This window comes from Arctopsyche grandis, chromosome 4, assembly GCF_051622035.1.
Source record: "Arctopsyche grandis isolate Sample6627 chromosome 4, ASM5162203v2, whole genome shotgun sequence".
NCBI classification, from domain to species: domain Eukaryota; kingdom Metazoa; phylum Arthropoda; class Insecta; order Trichoptera; family Hydropsychidae; genus Arctopsyche; species Arctopsyche grandis.
In genome coordinates this window covers 1738187-1757311 of record NC_135358.1, presented here as the reverse complement: position 1 = coordinate 1757311, position 19125 = coordinate 1738187, and the positions used below count along the sequence as shown (strand labels likewise).

Sequence of the window (19125 nt, the reverse complement as noted above, 5' to 3'; positions counted from 1 at the left end):
TCATACCAATACCAAAATGTCTTCATTTTTAAAAGGATTAAATGGGGTATTAAAGCTGGCGAACAATTTTCTACACAAAATATTTCTAGAATTACATAAATTCTAATAATGAATTATGAAGTCTAATCATCAGACATACAGACAAATCTCTTTTTTTATTGATCTTCTAGGGACGTAGTAATGAATAAAGAATGAATAATTCTTTTCCGGGAAATTTCGATATTAATTTTAGAGGATAGTAAACTAAAGATGATAGTGAAAGTGGAGGTGAAGACCAGCTCGATCCATATTGGAGTAGATAATACTAGTTATAGAAAAGCAGTTGAGCCATGAGACGATGTGTTACTCCCGTGACTTAATTTTATACTGCATATGTACATATGTATGTATTTATAGGTATGTACATCAAAGTCTATCCTTAATCAACGTTTCCCAAATAAGGGTTTTGCTGGGTAAAGGGGTATGCATTTGCAAAAATTCAGAAGTTGCTTTGCCTTAGGAATTATTTGTTTTATTTTTTTAATTTATACCAGGAAGGCCTAGCCGGTAACCCCAATGCGCCTTCCTGGCCAGAAAAATTGTACATTTGATACAAGTACTATTAGTATCAGTACTGGCCTTACACCCGATGGCGCCCTCGGGCAATTTTTTCTAAACACCCTTAGAAAGAATTTTCGTCTTTGGCGCTCTAATCTAAAATTTTGAATGGCTTTTGGCGCTCTAATTTTAAATTTTAAAGCGCGTTTGACGCATCGTTCGGCGCCCTAACTTATTTAGCGCCCTCGGGCGCCACCCGACCTGACCCCCCCCCCCCCCTAAAACCAGCACTGATTAGTATTATACAAAATGAATACATATCAATTAACATCTACAGAGACATCTATGGTCAAATTTGTAAATTTGCAGCAATTCTAAACAATTCAGCGAAATTCGCTCAATACATTTCAATTAACATCCATAGAGACATTTTATGGTCAAATTTGTAAATTTGCAGCATTTTCTACAATTTAAAAAAATTCGAGATACCAAAAACTCAAAATTTTGCGAGAAATGTGTAAGATTGCCAATTTTTTGGAACCATTTCAATGAAAATTAGATAAATTGACAAACTCTGACAGGAAACGATCGACCTGGAGTCACAAATCCAAGGTCTGGCCAGCAGAAACCAGTGGGGTTTGAACCCGTGACCACTTAGTTCGAAGCATTATATGCTAGCCATTAGTCTATTCTGCTGGTCTTAGAAAAGAAAATTTGCTTTAGGAAAAGATTAAGAATAAAGAACTATGGTAACATTACTTCCGTCGCCCGATTTTGTACTCCATACGTAAATCGTAAATGAAATTCCCAAAAAATAGTCCAATAACTCAAATTAAACGTATTACGTATACTAGAGTTATGTTTTTATTTTCGTGCAATACGATGATTTGGTTCCGAGACAGAAGAGAAGAATTGGTTCAATCATTCCACGGATCAGTGTTCGTCGTATACAGGAAGCACAAAGACCACGCTCGTCTGCCGTTCTTCGTTAATTATATATATCTGAAGTATGAAAATACAATCAATAAAGTTATGTTTTTGCATTCGATATTTCGATTTTGGTGCGTTCTGTTACTTTTGAGTGTTTTAATTTGTGAAATTCAACAGGAAACTAGTGACTTCAGGTACAGACATCTTAAAATGACAAATACATATATTATATTATAGTGTTTTATTTATTTGACAATGATTTTGTTTAGAAATAGTCAAGAGTTTGGATTTTTTCAACAAAGAACGAGAGTGACAGCATTGATTTTGGCTAGAGGTGGATCAAAAAGTATCAAATTGAAAAATTTAGTTAAAGTCGGCAACGTAACCCTTCTTGCACGTTCTATCAATGCTTTGTTTGGTGCAAATGCTTTTGAATCCATTTGGGTGTCCACTGATCACGAATTGATAGCCCAAGAAGCCCGAAAAGGTAAAACAATTCGATTCCTTAGTTTGACTCATAGATATAGAATACATAGATACGCCCTGACGCTCTAAGCCGATCACCCTTTTGATGCATGCAAACCCAAAGGAAAGTAAAGTGCATGCACATTATCTCTCAGTAGCTAGTTAGCTTCTAAGTCGGAAGGTCGATTGACATTTTTCAGTGAAATTGTGTTACAATTACTCAAGAAAACATAAAAAGACGGATGGCATCACATATCATATGTAAGAATTAATATATAATGTCTTCAATTATAGTAGTATTTTAACATTAATGAAATATCGGCGCGATTCTATGCACTGATGGAACAGCGGTCGACAACCTCTGCCACAGGTGTCACTTGTATATCTTGTTGGCACTGAAGGAAATTCAGAAATCGACATTAAGTTTAAAACTACAAACAATGAACTAAATATTAAAGTGTCAGCTTTAAAATTGATCCTTGTGGAAGTTACTAATATTTAAATATTGTAATAGTTAATGATGGTTTTATTATAGTAACATACATTTGTAGTTTAATATAGTGTGTAGCTAAATATTTTTTTCTTAATATGGATTTATTAGTTTGGTTTACTGTCACGCTGAGTGTTCAATAAATTAAAGTTATGAATAAAGTAAAACTTCAGTGCCTGTACATATGTGCATAAACTGGTTGCTGACCACTGCGTTTTTGCGTTCCTTCCTTTTTTTCACCACTTCCCCGCTAGTTAAACCCCCCGCACCCCTCAGTTAATGACGAAAAGATCTCCAAAGAAATTTCTATGTAAAGGCATATCTATGTATTCTATATCTATGGTTTGACTACATAAAATAAATTTCTTTCCGATACTTATTGTAAAAGAAACTACAATGTTGAGATGCAGATCCATTTGAGTTACTTTTTCAGTTTTCCTTTATTTGTTGTTTAATAAATTGTTCGATTTGTACATTTAGGTGGAGCACAGGTCCACAATAGATCAGCTGAAAGTGCCACGGATGAAGCCACGTCAATTTTTGCCGTACAGGAGTTTCTGCACTATCATCCTGAAGTCGAAGTTCTAGCGTTGGTTCAGTGCACGTCTCCTTTCATAAGAGCTGAATATTTACAAGCAGCGTTCTCTGAAATCGCTTCAGGAGCTTCTTGTGCCTTCTCTGTCACCAGGTGAGTCTATCCGATGAATAATAATGAGTTTCTAGGAAAATCAACACACTTTATTGCGGTTAACGGTTCATGTCAGAACAAATGTTTCCCTAACACGTCTACATTACTTCCTGTAGTAAATTCATTGATTCATCGTACACGTGATTTATTAAAATGTAATACCAGCAGCAAAGACTATTGGTAAGCATATAATACTTTTTCTAAAGCAAATTTTATTTTCTAAAACCAACAGAATAGACTAGTGTTAGCATATAATGAATAAAGTGGTCACGGATTTGTAACTCCAGATCGATCGTTTCCTATCAGAGTTTGTCAATTAATCTGATTTTCATTGAAATGGTTCCAAAAATTACACATTTTCTCCCAAAATTTTGAGTTTTCGGCATCTCGAATTTCGCTGAATTGTATAAAATGCTGCAAATTTGACCATAAATTTCAGTGGATGTTAATTGATATTTTTATTTGCTTTGTATAATGCTTACAATACTTTCTACAATGTTTTGCCATAGATGTCGTGTTTAATGTAAAAAAATACCTGTACCTGTAAAATAAATAAACTAATATGTTTGGCGCATTGGATGACTCTGTAATTCCACTGTGGTGTATAATAAATAAATAATATTAATATTAAATACATATAACGTCTCATAATATTTTCCAGTAAAAAAAAGTACGAAAGTTTTGTGCATTTGTGATCTAAAATAGGAGCTTCAAACTACGTTGGAAGAAGACCCCATCTGGTTTGACTTCTTTGAATTTCAATCCATCACGGAGACCTCGTCGTCAGGATTGGGAAGGGGAGCTGATTGAAAATGGGATGTTTTACTTTGCCAAGGCAGATCTTTTAAGGAGGGGACTGTTCCAAAACGATGAGTAATTTGAATTTCTATTTTATTTTCCTATTACGATGTAAAAGACAATTCTATATATGTAGATCCAGTGGCGTGCTGTCATTAGACTAGAAGGACTAGGATAGTCCCCTAAAATCTTTTACCTAAAATTTAAAAACATTAACAGTTCAATTACAATGAATTCAAATCTTTGTCCATATTGATATCATTCACTCGGATTATCAAAGTTTAGAAACCGGAATCGGCCGTACCTGAGGTAGCGGTAGTGGTAGTGGATTGTTATGGTATGGTCTACCGCGCCGTTCGCTTGCACGGACTCGCCGTCTCAACTATGTTCCCTTTGGGGTACTGGCGAATTGTTATGTATAGGCGTTCCGACGAAGATAAAAAAAAATAATTTACTCGAATATTCAAGCATTTATAGAATTTTCACTAATAATATTGTAACGTAGAGATTAGGTGATTAGGAGATTAGGCTCGTGGACCGATGGTTTACTAGCGCAGATCACCTGATCTCTCATTCCCGCCAAAATGGCCTCTACGAATGAATGAGCCGTATGCAACGGCCAATGGGATCGCCTGAATCATCGACCAATAGTTGTTGAGCCCAAACAGGTATAAATATGGGGCGCTCTCGGCCTGGAAACCATTCCGACCTGGAGCGCCGACGAGAGCAGACCAATAAACGACTTCTACAACGCTCCTGCGTCTTTCCCTCAGATTCTGGAAGCCCCCTCTTCACGTCCACGCAACAATATTCTGATTTGTGTCTATCAAACATCATTTTTTGTTGTTAAAATAGCACATATTTATACAGAACTTTTACGTACATTTTTTGTCCATACCTAGTCCTCTGTTTGAAAGTCACAGCACGCCACTGATGCATACATCTAAATTATATTACAATCGCTTCGTTTTTAACTGTTTATTTTTATCATAGCATCTCATACTTTCTTAAAGAAGTATCAATCGGTATGTATTGCAGAAAATTCATATCATTATTCCATGTATGTAGTGTCATTCATTCATTAGTAAAAAAATGTGTATAGGAGAGAAATCGTGCGTGGGAAATTCGCAACTTTAGTTAACACTATAAATCCGATTGTTATATATTTCATCACAAATCCAATATTACATGGGAAAAGGTCTCATTTCATTAAAGGAAGTGTTATTTCGGAACATCCATTTATTTTCCTATCGACACATGAATCGTTACAAACTCTCCTACTTTTGAGAATCGCTTTTTCTCTGGTGGTCGTGAACCAACAATTATGGAATTTTAAAATACACTGTACTAGAAAAACAATACAACGATGTGTATTCGAAAACAGAACAGTTGAAACAAAAGACCCGAAAGCAGTAATGCCTAGTAAACTCAACTACAAGTACAGAGTGGACCAAAATATGTAGTTACCAGTTTTCATTTGGAAGCTTTTGTATCTCTTCTATGTAATAATGCTACAATAACAATAATAAAAACGTTTAAAGTCAAACACTTCCGCTTCTCTTGGATAATTTCATTAATTTTATTTAAATTGCTATCTTTTAAAATACATAATTCCATTTATTTTGTTATAATTATGGTTGTGGCTATTTGCAGGTACTATATCTGCAAATTATTGGCTATTTGCCAGAAGGCCTGTCGCGGATATAGTACCTGCAAATAGCCAATAATTCGCAAATATAGTACCTGCAAATAGCCAATAATTCGCAGATATAGTACCTATAATTATACTATTATATTACTCTCTTTGATCATAAACATTTTTTTTCCTTCCTTTTAAATTGCATTTAAAATCAACTTTTTCATAGTTTTTCAAAGAAGGCCAAGAATATTCTTCGAAAATGAGAAAATTCTCCAAACGATAATAGTAAATTAGCTAAATTTATTAAAATAACATGCCTTTTTAAAAGCTTTTATTTATTTTTTCAATAATAATAATAATAACAAATTTGATTCCAGACCATGGAGAATAGTGCAATCCCCATCGTCCATATAAATAATATATAGATAACTAGCTGTTTTACCCGGCTTCGCTCAGTATTTGTAATATAAACAGTAAATATTCATTTGTTTTTTTATTAAATTTATTTGAATGGAAAAAAAATCGAATCGTCGTCATAGAAACTTTCCCAACAGCTCCCAACCTAAAATACTTAAATGCATACAAAGTCTCTTTCGAAATTATATATTAGATAAATAAATACAAATAGTATTGAATAATAATAATAAATAAAGTAAAAATATATAAATAATAATAAGAAGAATAATGAATAATTAATCAATTTTAATAATAATATGAATAATAAATTTTACTCACTGAAAAATACCATAAATACTGAATATGCCCTTATAATCCCCCCCCCCCCCTCCCCTCCAAATATACTCAGAAAGAAAATTGTCTTTCATTGCGATTTAAAAAAAAGTATGTATTTTCATTGCGATTTAATGGTTTTTGCTAATGGAATAACTTTCAAGCCACCCAAAAGGAAAAAAAATATATCTCACTCCATCTTCAAGAGCAACTTTAAAACTATTGTATTAATGATTCATAATTACTTTTCCACTAGAGGTTTGAATGTTTTGAGTTGTATAATAAAAAGTTCGTTTCTGAAACATCAACCATTGGTGCCTTCATAAATGAAATGGAGCACTGAAAATCTCAAAAACCAAGTATAAAACATCAATTTGGAAGTTGTATGTACTGCCATATTTTGGGCCGGGGTGTAGACCTCCACTAAAGTAGTTCATCCACATGGTATTGACATAGAACGAATGATTCGCATTCGTGTCACGAGCTGCGAAGCGGTTCACCAGACCACCACCATGGGTACCAAATCCCCACTACCCAATACCCACCACTCTCGTGGAAAATGTCAACAGCGAACACTACGCTAGTCAAGTAGTCATTTAGTCAACGGCGGACTGTTCCCAAGAGAGTAGTAGTTTCTAGTAGTCCTCTCAGTGTGTCCTCCTCAGGTGCTCTGCGGTCATCGTCCGACCTGAGGACTCCCTGGACGTGGACACTCCTTGGCATCTGGAGGCTGCCAGAGCTCTCCTACCACTCTTCAACCGGTCATGACTGCTGACATCGCCGTCGGTGAGTGCCACGTGATTCTCATCATCATCATCATCATCACTATCATCATCATACCTGACACGAACGCACACACACCTTCGCCGATTCTGCATTGTTGCGCGCGAACCACTCTCACTCGCCGTACAAGAAACAAGTTTTTGCACAACGTCGACGCTCGATTTGCAATGCATATTTACTTCTAAACGCATACATAATAATATACAGCAACTTATATTATTCACTGTGTCCATTTTCCGCTTTGTGTACTATCCACGTGGAAAATTTTCAGTAATTCCACATAAATCTTATGTATGTAGGTATATATTTGATTTTCAGAATTTGTTCTCGTTTTTATTACAGGTTTTTAATTCCAAATGGACCCTTTTTCATTTCTACATACCTCTTCTTACTTCGCCTTACGATTATTACAAATTGACATTGAAATGAGGTCAATTTGAAATGAAAAAAGTTTAATTTGAAATGAAAAGGGGTCAATTTGGAATGAAAAACCTGTATAATGAAATTCGATTGAAATATAGTGCGTTTACAAAGTAAACCAAGCTTAAATATGATGATAATGGTGGCAATTGAAACTGAAAAGTTGTACGCACATGCTGGATTTTGTTGACAAACAAATACGATCACTTTTATTAAAGTTTCTGACAGAAGTGTACGCTTAATCATTTTATTATAATGGTTTTGGCTTTTCATCTATTATTATACTTTATCTACCTACGAAGTATCAATAGATAAAGTTTTTTAAGTGTGACAAAATTCGACCTCGAGATTTTGACTGATTTGTAATCATTATAGTTGGCTATTTAAAGTTATATAGCCAGCAGTATGGCTCAGTGGTTGCATTTATGTTTAGCACCGAGAAGATTCCGTGCTAATATTTTTAATATTGCTGGTTAGACTTGGATATTTGTGACTCCAAATCGATCGTTTCTTATCATAGTTTGCCAATTTATCTGATTTTCATAGAAACGGTTCCTCAAATTGGCAAAAATCATCCTATCTGCCGTCACAAATATCTGAATTTGATTTATGTACAATATGGAAAAATGTATGTACAAGTCTACATCTATAGATGTCTCAATGGATTAATTAATTAACTAATTGTTAATTCCATGTTCTTCAGCCTCTCGAAATTCAGTGATTTATGTAACAATAACAACAATCTATAAAAAAAAAGTTTTTTCAAAAACATACCTCTTCTATAATTTGTATATAAAATTATTATTTTAAATAAAAATACCAATAATTTTATTTTACTACCGCCATCTATGTTTAAAACTAATAAACAAACGGTGGATAAACGTCAACGACTATCTCGCCGGGCAGATTTCAAACGCGTCTTACACGATATTTTTGCACCATCGTAATGGCGGAGGATCCATTTACTTATATTGATGACCAAAATGAGCAATATGGCAAAGTATTAAAACGATCAGATAAGAGGCAAACTTTTTCCTGAATTGTAATCGTAAGTGAAACGTAAAGGAGGTATGTAAAAATGCTGCAATGTTTGTAATTAATTATCTATTAAGGCGAATTGGGGTCTACATATCAGTCCTTCCTGGTATATATCTATGTAAAAAAATAAAATAAAATATATGTATTCAACTATCGACTAATAGTAAACGATAGCACTTTTGCGAGTAGATTGAAGACCTAAATAAGGCGCAGAAACACTTAATCGTACGGCACGGCTTGTCTGGGTAGGCTCTAGCTGTGATGGGCATTGCTAACTCGAACGATCTTATTATTTTGACAAGTTTCTCCTACATCTCTTCAAATATGAGAATCACCGTTATCTATCGCTGTCAAACCTATTTCAATACAATATAAATATCAACAAAAACATTCCAGGGGGTAAGATTTGGCCTTGATTTCCATATCATAGATCAGGCGCGCTAGCGTTTTTTTTACTTGTGCAAAACTATCTATATAAAAAAAAAACACGTGCCGCGTACCACTCTATGTGTCTGCACCCTAATTTCATTTAAAATCCAATTACTGATTTATTGCAATTTGTATTTAATAAACTGTGATTCTTTCCAAACAAAACAGATCGACTTCAAATGATTGGCTTCTAATGCACCTTGAATGAAATATTCCAATCAAACCTAAACGCCATTACATTAGAATTTTAACAGTTGTGAAAATGCAATGCAAATCGAAACGACGGCAAACACACCGAATAGCCAATCGTTGCGATTGGTCCAAAAGTCAATCTGACCGTGAACTTTTAAAGCATTCGATTCAAATTTCGTACATATGTAAAATATTTGTAAACATTTGAGATTATAGATAGTGTGTGACGCAATATAATATATTAAAATACAAATGCTTAAATTTTACGTCAACGTGTATACGTATACTGATTTTATAGTTTTATGTGTATATTTCGTTTGCAGAAATCATCCCACGAATTGGTATTACACAACAAGGGGTTTATCTGTTACCAAAATCCAGTGTAATCACATTGCAATACAAAATAAATTATGTAAATGTTGTCTGTGTATATTTTGTCGTTGGCAGAGCGCATCGCGTGCTAAAACATTACCGCTATTCACATCGCTCAACCGGTTTTTGTACAATATTAAAATCATCCAATCGGTCATGTGATTGTGTACGATGATTGTGAGTAATGTTATTTATTACATATGCTATTCGTTTAATGTGCATTTCGATGACATAAAAAGTCAGTGCGATAAAACAAACTTTTCACATGTAACATATGTGTGTATAAACACTCTAAATACACTATTCGACACGAAAAATGTTTCAGAGACAAGATATGACTTTTCTTATAGATCTATGCCCAGTGAACACGAATCTGGTAATAAAAAATGTTGATTGATATTGTATGTGTTTTTTAAATCGCGCGATTTTTCTATATCCTGGTGTTGTCCGGTCGATGTCTCAAAATCTGTCAATTTCCTGTTCAAAATGAATATTGGAATCTATAGTCGGGTATTTTATCTTTCATTTGTGGTACTTTTCAGCTTTCAAATCTCTCTAAGTAGTCGTCCAGTTCAAATCAAAAGTCAAAAGTACGTATTTCCACTTGGGATTTTTTTTCCACTATTAATACTATTTTATATTGAGTATTTTCTATTGAAAAATGTTTATTGGGATAGTTTTCTGGCCATACTATTTTTTGTTTTCGTTTAAAAAGGTTAATTGGAAGTGTGCTGAATTTATTGAAATGGCGGTAAATGTTCAGACACTTCTATTAGTCTAGAGGAAACATTTGTAGCAAACAGTATATATAGAAGTTTTTTTCTTTTGCTATTATATTCGTACGTTTTGTTGGCATTGAATGCATTGGCATCATAGTACGGCAAGCATTATCTCAGATACATAGACAGACGCACAGAATAGCGATATTATAATATGTATCATGCAATTAAATGCGTGTATGTGTCCTCAATTCGCGATAAAATAGAGTCAGATAATTACTAGAAATTAAAAAATACCGATATTTACCGATGGCAAAATTTTGATTATTTACCGGTAAACCGATATAGAAGTATTGCAATCCCTACTATTTACAATTTTCTTCTTTTCTCGGTTTCTAGATTTTGAATTACTTGGATGTGTCCCGATTTTAGTAAATTAAAGAAGTTGTCGCACGCAAAGTTGCATTAAAATGTTTCTATTATGCACTGACATTGGGTGATTGGTGCTGATGACGATACGACAGTAATTGTATCAACCTCACGCGTCATCCATCAAACACTTCACTCCGAACAATGTCAACAAATAATGCAATTTCACGTGCGAAAGCGTCAGCGACTAAATTTTATATCCTAGCACAGTTCAAGAACAAGAGTGACGCAAGATGTAAATAAAAAGCCGAGGTTGTCATCTCATTCAGTACCATATTATGTATGAAATCATCATGTAAATGAAAACCTGTCGATATTTACAGTTTCTACACCCTTGATCGAAATGCACATTAAACGAACGTTAAATGTACATTATATTAATCACGAATATCATGCACAATCACATGACCGATTGGATGATTTTAAAAACTTCTATAGTAATGTTTCTACATATGTATATTCGGCATGCAGTATTTTTTCTAAATATATATATATTACAATAGTAGACTTCTTTGTCTACCTGAAAAGCTGCTATTTAGCATAACAAGTGTACAAAAAAAAATGTTTAAGAAATATGTGACCGTAAACAAATGCAGGAAGCAGCTGATTATTGAGTCTATTATACGGAACTTGTGACTACGTAGTCTCACAACAAGTAATTTGATAAATCGACTTGTACTATTGTGTTAAATAGAGACAAACTGTAGAATGTGTTCAGCTTGTCGAGTTTTCATTTGAGTGTTTATATTTTTAATGGTTTGATTTATCTGTTCTAGGCTCCGTTCCACCATTCTATCGAGAAGTGTTTGACACGTGTTCCCCGTCTGGATTACCCGTTGACCGGAACGTCTTCCAAACCCTGCTTAGACTGTCAGGATTGAAATCTTTCCATTTGGAGAAGATATGGGAACTTTCGGGACCAGGAAGAGAGCCCGTGTCGAGAAATTCTCTATACAAATGTTTGGCGTTGATAGCTTGGGCACAACAAGGGAAGGATCCGTCTGGAAAATTGCTAGATAACTTTTCCGGTCAAGGTAAACCCATTAACGTATTGATTTAAATGAACCGTTCGTTTCGCAATGCCACCAATGGCTGGTCAGATAACACTTGAAACAGATTCACATTATGTAGCTTGTTATCTATTGATTTAGCCAACACATAGCACAAGCATTGACTACAATGCAATGACCGTGTGTAAGATTTGTAATTTAAAATTTTATTGAACATGTAATCAATTGACTGGAGAGCTTGTTATTGGAATTAAGTCTGCCTATAATTGAGATAAAACTGATCAATTTAACCTACATTACATTATAGATACAATAAAAATTACTGATTTTAATATATTATACATAATACTAGATAAATTATACAAATATTCATCTTAATACCATATATTAGGGGATATAGAACAGGCAGGGTTTAGGGCAAATTTCAGCACAATGGACCACCTCCAAGTAGTTGGCGAACTAATCGAGCGCGCCAACGAATATCAACGGCCATTGTGCCTAGGTTTCGTCGATTATGAGAAAGCCTTCGATACAATTAGCCATAATGCAGTACTTAACGCTCTACAAACACAAGGAGTGCCGGAACCCCTTTGTGGGGCTGTTAGCTGCAATATATAAGAATGCCACAGCTTCGGTTAAATTTTTTTCAGGTACAGATAGATTTAGTATAATAAAAGGAGTAAGACAAGGAGATACAATCTCGCCCAAGTTATTCAATGCGGTGCTTGAGGGAGTTTTCAGGAACTTGGAATGGGACACAGCCGGAGTAAGCATCAACGGTCGCTTCTTGAGTCACCTTCGGTTCGCAGACGATATAGTTTTAATAGCTCGTGATTCAGCTGACCTACTTAACAGACTAACACAGCTGGACAGGGAAAGTAGAAAAGTAGGATTAAAAATTAACGTAGATAAGACCAAACTAATGTTCAATAGTTATTTCATCCCATTAGATGATAAACCAGTAGAAAAAGTAAATAATTATTTGTATTTAAGTCAAATAATTGACATGTCTGGTAGTAAAGATGAAGAGATAAAGAGACGTATGAAATTAGGATGGAGGAGTGCATTTGGACGGACGAATGCTGTTTTAAAATCAAAAATGCCACTCTGCTTGAAGAAAAAGATCTTCGATCAATGTGTTTTGCCAGTGATGACGTATGGATGTGAAACTTGGACACTGAACGCCAAGATGTTACAAAAAATCCAATGCACTCAAAAAAGTATGGAACGCTGTATTCTTGGCATTACGAGGAAAGACAGAAAGCGGAACACGTGGGTGAGAAGTATGACAAGGGTAGTGGACATAGTGGATAGAGTGAAGAGATTGAAATGGCAATGGGTGGGTCACGCGGCTAGAAGGATGGACGAAAGGTGGACAAAAGAAGTACTTGAATGGTACCCGAGAGAATGCAAAAGGATAAAAGGAAGACCGCAAGGAAGATGGGTGGACGAAATTAGGAAAATGTGCAGGGTGAGAAGGATGAGAGTTGCGCAAAACAGAGATGAGTGGAAGCGTGTTGGAGAGGCCTTCATCCAGCAGTGGATGGCGAATGGCTGTAAATTATGATGATGATGATTTAGATATACTTACATATGTTATGTATATGATTAGGTTACCTGACAACTCGTTCACAGATTTTCCGTAAACCGATGATGCGCTCCAGGCATTACGTATACGGCCATCTCTTTCTCACCCCGTCTGTTCACCATGATCTTGTTTACTATGCCATTACGTATGCAGCCATCTCTTTCACAGACCGTCTGTTATCGGTGAAAAAATGGTCTGTGAAAGAGATGGCTGCATACGTAATGGCAGAGTAAACGAGATCATGGTGAACAGACGGGGTGAGAAAGAGATGGCCGTATACGTAATGCCTGGAGCGCATCATCGGTTTACGGAAAATCTGTGAACGAGTTGTCGTGTCACCATATGATTAGAATCCGTAGAATTCAAAGATCATATCCACGATTTGGCAAAAACATCCTAAAACTTACCTAATTTCACTTATGAAAACATTAGAGCTGCAATGTACCAAATCGATCATTATGAATTTTAAAACTACTGCATTTATAAATTGGTAATTATTTGTAGATTTCACCTTCATGTTATAAATATTTGTGCGATATATATGTACATGTGCAAAAATTTGGGATATTTGATACGCCTGTTTATTTGAATTCAGTATGTTGATTATTTTACCACATTGAAATTGCATGTGATTATTACCGATAAGAGTTTTTTGGGTATGCGATAACTTATGTACATATAACAGATTGCTGACATTTTTTAAAACATATAAATTTCAGATCTTCCCGTCCCAACGATATCGAACCTTTACGCCATAAAGGAAATGCTCCAGCGGGAGCTAAGAACGGACCCGTCTAAATTAAACCTGACTTACTTGGAGATGAAGCAACTCGACGTTATATCGATAGATCGTGTACCGGAGAAAATAGGAATAATCTTAAAACATTCAGAATATTTAGTCACATCACAAAGATACAAGACAAGTGTACGGCGAAGGTACAATGACTTCCTAGCTCTGCATGAATTACTGCTAGCGAGGTTCCCATACAGGTATATATGCATACAGAAATAGATTGACAATAATCGCTTACAAAATGTATTTATATTGGTTCGAATATTATTTCAGATTGATTCCTCGTTTACCACCTAAAAAGATCATTGTTTCAGAAGATGCGCATTTTTTAGAAGCGCGACGGAAAGGCTTACTCAGGTGGATGACTTTGATGGCCAGACATCCAATAGTATCTCGTGACCCCCTCGTCTCTTATTTTCTGCGCGATCAGGGTCAAGATGTGCAGCATAGAATTAGGGAATTGTTCAGGAGGGCACCCGACGAGTTCATGACCAGTGAATTGTCATCAAGAGCAAAAGTTATTATTTTTACCATAAAAATAATAGTCAAATTCAAAGTTCTTTTAACTTTTGGACGGCTTTAATAGAGTACTAAAATAAAATTTGACAGACTTATCAAACTCCTTCCTCACCGTCTTCATGAGTTTAGATTAGATAGATTGTATGTACACAGGGCTTTTTTTTACATGTAACGCGGTGGAACAGCGTTTCAGAACCGTTTTCCCCAGCATTTTTTTATATTTCAAGCGAATATTCCATATGATATACATAATTTGAATGTAATCTTTTCCAATAAAAAATGATAAGAAGTGGGACGATAAGAATTGATAAGAAGTGACTTCTGGAACCTTTTTTTTTCAAAAAAAAAAGCCCTGTATGTACATATATAGTAGGTACATCTAAAATTTTTATATTTGAATGACATGATTATTTGCTGGTTACTCAAGTCACATAGTAAATAACTACATATGGAATAATGAATTATATTATTAAATAATTAAATTATCATGATAATTTACATTAAAAAGTCGAAAGGTTCTTGTACCTTTCTTAAAATGAATCCTTTGATATATATGTATATATAAAATACAATCTTCTTCTATGTCTTATATGGAAGCTTTGGGCGACAAGTCTGTAGCGCGTTTGTCTTGGATTTTGAGACTTATATGCGCCCATTTCAACTGTTTTAAGGTTCAAAATTGGTTGAATATATTACTGAGTTGAATTCCATCTATTCAATTTGCTTAAAATGAATATTTACCAGTCGAAAATTAGTTTTCTGTGGAACCATACTGAAACCTCGTTTATGTGACGTCACGTCTTCATACAATTATGAAGAATGATTATTTGACAATTAATCCAAAACTACGAGATATATTATGTATTTGTTTGTTTAAAATAATACTTAATGTGTTAATTAACATATCTGGTTACTTGAGTAAATATTAAAATCTGTATTTAAGGTCGAAAACTCGATTGCCAAATTCGCGAAAAAGGTGCCGCGTACAGGGCTTGTTCGCTATATTTATTGTCACGGGCAAAGGGTTAAGGACAAAATAAAGTATGATATATTAAATTCTGTATACACAAGCACATTTAAATTTTTGTTGATTATTATAATATATTGGTAGTTGAATTTGGTGACTGTGACTCGGCTTTGAATTTCAGGATCTCGTGCCTCCAGAGACAAGCACAGAATTCGCATCCAGCCGGGAGCAAATACGAGTCATTTGTCTCGGCGTATCAAAATTAAAGCAAATATTCGACTTGGGTGTAGCTCGAAACGAAGCGTTTGTCAGCAACATGCACGACTTAGGAACTCAACTGTCGGCTCTGGGCAACGAGCCCCTGCCACACTCCGACTGGGCAACCGGTGGCAACAGAGTGTGGCAACGAATCAAAAAGGGCTTCTCCAACATTGCAAAGTGAGATTCGGTACAAATCCATCAATGAGAATGGTTTCCATTTAAATTTATATATCGTATTTTTTTTAGTGAGTTTACATCTTTGTCGTTGAAAGCTGCCAGTCACGCGTCGTTATTTGAAGAACGTGTCTCTTTTGGATTAGCAAGCGTACTCGACATACTAGTAGCTCATCAAGACATGTGCGACAGGCTCGAACGAGGAGTCGTCAACGATCACAATGCAGCTCTTAATAAAATGCTAGCGTTGAAAAAACGTCGAATCAAAGGCGTCATCAGAGGGCAGGATGTAAGTTGAACATATCCTTATACACAATTGGGTTGGGATTCCAATGTCTTTATTGCTTTCCCAAGATGAACCTAGCTTCTGTTAATTTTATTTATTTTCAGGCGGAATCAGTTGACACGTTAGAACAACGTATGCTGGAGCAAGAAGCCGCAATATCCTCGTTGGAGTTGAGGCATTCGTTCAGTTTATATTGTGCCCAGCTAGAGACGCAACTGGTGCATCTTCATCTAAATGATCTTGCGACAGTTTTCAATTCACTCGTTGCCGTCAACCTCCAGTCACACGTTGAAGTAAGCTAATTTCTCATCCATATTCTGTTAAAAATTCGGCTTTAGTTTTATTGTGTGCTATTTTTGTAGATGTCTGACGTCTGGAAGCAAATACAACCTACGGTTTATAGGTTCCTACCTGATCAAGAAGCGAGCTCTGCTAATGGCAACCCGTGAAATCAAGCCTGGTTTTAATTGTGCTGATATATTCCATAATTCATATGTATTTATTATTTAGCACAATACTCATAATTAAACGTATGCAATATTTTATGTGATAATTTTTAAGTAATTATATATAAATTTTAGATTCCAATTTTGTGATAATAAAAATAAAAACGATACCACTTTGAAAAAGCCATACAAAGATATCGAATTCCATACCCGTTATTATTAACATGAGTTATTGTCATGCCGTTAATGAAATACTTCTATTCCTCGCAACATTTTACTTTCTACGAGGTCTGTCTTCTTTCATCTACGTAGTTAATTCAGCAGGTAGACGGCCAATCTCTTCTTCTAATTCCCAATGCAAAAATCATTAAGAGAAATACTATGTAGAGCCGTCTATCATGAGAAAGTCGTTAGAAACTTGGATTTTCAAATTTAAAAATAAAATTCCTGTGACTTTATGAAGTATATTTTGTGCCCTCGATAACCGTTCACTTTTAATTGATAGCAATTTGCAATTTGTAAATCTATCACAGAACATCTGGTACCCAAAATATCCATCAATTGAAAGTAAACCACGCGAAATATTGTACTAACGAGAACTCCGAGTACCAGATATTCCGTATTGTGACATTGTAAAAAGAAACTTCATTTCTTATATTTTTTCTTGAACAGACTGATGGTTCCGTAGCGCTCGCACATCACCAGAACATCATTGTTGATGATTTATCAGATTGATAAAATGGCAACAGAAGAAAATAAAATCTTATACTTTTGACTATTTAAAAATAACCATTTTTATTATCAAATATATTAATTAAAAATAATGATTTAAAACATTTACATGAGGACATGATATATAATTGTTTTAAAATTTTTCCCAAATGGTATCCTATAAATTGTAAATATCATATTAGTGCCAAAGGAATAAAATAATGCCTCATATGTATGTAAAGAATATGATTACCGTGCAATTATGGATTGAATTTTATTTATAGCAAATTAATGAAATTATTTAAAATTTTATATATGTATATTATTTCATGGCATTGTGATATTAATAAAAAAATATATTATTTTGTTAAATAAAAACATGTTTTATTAAATGTTTGTTTATCAAGCGGAACGAAGGTATTCAAACACCAAGAATTACTACAAATACAAAGTAAATTTATTAAACTATAAATAACATGTACAATATAATCAACGAGGTACACATAAACTACCAATCTCTATATTTGCCTTGGGTGGCATGTGCTAATTCCCAAGTGTTTTTAGGTTTTTTCCATAGCTGTACTTGTTTGTGGCGACCAAAAGTCAGGCACTTAATATGTAATCTGCCGTCTATTAAGACTTTGTAGCAATCTTTGCATCTGAGCTTCGGCTTGCCTTTGTACTTGAGACCACAGCTTGATATCAACAACGGAAGGTTTGGTTTTAAAAATGAAACAGTGCACGAATCAAAGGGTCGAATGGCCGAAAACATTCCGAAACATCTTGAAGTCTGAACACTTATGTCTAATTGAGGTGTACAATTGTTTACAACCTTAGGTATGTTTGTAAGAAGTCTTCTGAATGTGTGAAACATATTTTCCTGCAAAAATAGGTTTTGATATAGTGAAAATCTTATATAAGTTCAAAATACGAATTATTTTGATATTACCAGTTCAATATAGCATCAATTCAATTTGGCAGATGTGAAATAACCTACAAATTTTCATGTTTGCCATATAAAAAGTGTAGCCATATTGAAAATAATGACAAATAAACAGTGATCGCCACACTGATTTTTCCATATATTGGCCTATTTCAAATTAGAATAATCGGTATTTAACGGTAAGCGGATTATTCCGCAAAAAGCGATCTCGCACATGCCACTAAAATCTCGATCACGATCACTCGATCATTTGACACTCGAGTTCTCGTTAGTACAATATTTCGCGTGGTTAGCTTTCTATTGATGGAGTTTTTGGCTGCCAGATGTTCCGTGATTGAGATTTTAGTGACATGCGCGAGATCCCTTTTTGCGGAATAATCACCGAGCCGTATTTAACATCCACAATTATACACTATCTGGTGATTCGTCTTACATATTTGCGGTCCACAAAAATGCTTGGATTCGTACTACGAGTTAGTAAACCTTTCCAAAGTGCGTCAGCGCTTAAAATTCTTTATGAATCTCTAGTACGTAGCATCCTAAAATTTTCTTCCATTTTATGGAGTCCTACTCATATGACTCATTCAATGAAGATTAAGAGAATCAAAAAGGGTTTCTCGGATATCTTTATATAAAATTGAATAGTTATTATCCTTGGCTATATCCTAATGCATTCTCATTAGGGGCATTAGGCTTCAACTCATTGGAGTCTCGACTATTGACAACTGCCCAGATATCGTAAAAAAAAGCATTTTCGTAGCGGTGGTTA

The 19125-nt window shown here is 34.7% G+C and overlaps 2 protein-coding genes across 2 annotated transcripts; both read left to right on the top strand.

The window, feature by feature from the left end:
* Positions 1 to 1419: 1419 nt before the first annotated feature.
* Csas (CMP-sialic acid synthase) lies at positions 1420 to 7020 on the top strand (the record flags this gene model as incomplete). Its single annotated transcript, XM_077428762.1, has 6 exons — positions 1420 to 1566; positions 1645 to 1661; positions 1737 to 1954; positions 2903 to 3110; positions 3816 to 3983; positions 6942 to 7020. Coding segments are annotated over exons 1-6 (837 nt in total), but the record flags the coding sequence as incomplete, so codon positions are not given.
* Positions 6727 to 17786, top strand: LOC143910626 (sorting nexin-8-like). The gene is made up of 8 exons (XM_077429184.1): positions 6727 to 7062; positions 11435 to 11692; positions 13976 to 14246; positions 14323 to 14566; positions 15717 to 15973; positions 16043 to 16259; positions 16361 to 16549; positions 16619 to 17786. The coding sequence occupies exons 1-8, from the start codon at positions 7041 to 7043 to the stop codon at positions 16703 to 16705; spliced, it is 1545 nt and encodes a 514-aa protein (XP_077285310.1). The 5' UTR covers positions 6727 to 7040; the 3' UTR covers positions 16706 to 17786.
* The last annotated feature ends 1339 nt before the right edge of the window (positions 17787 to 19125 follow it).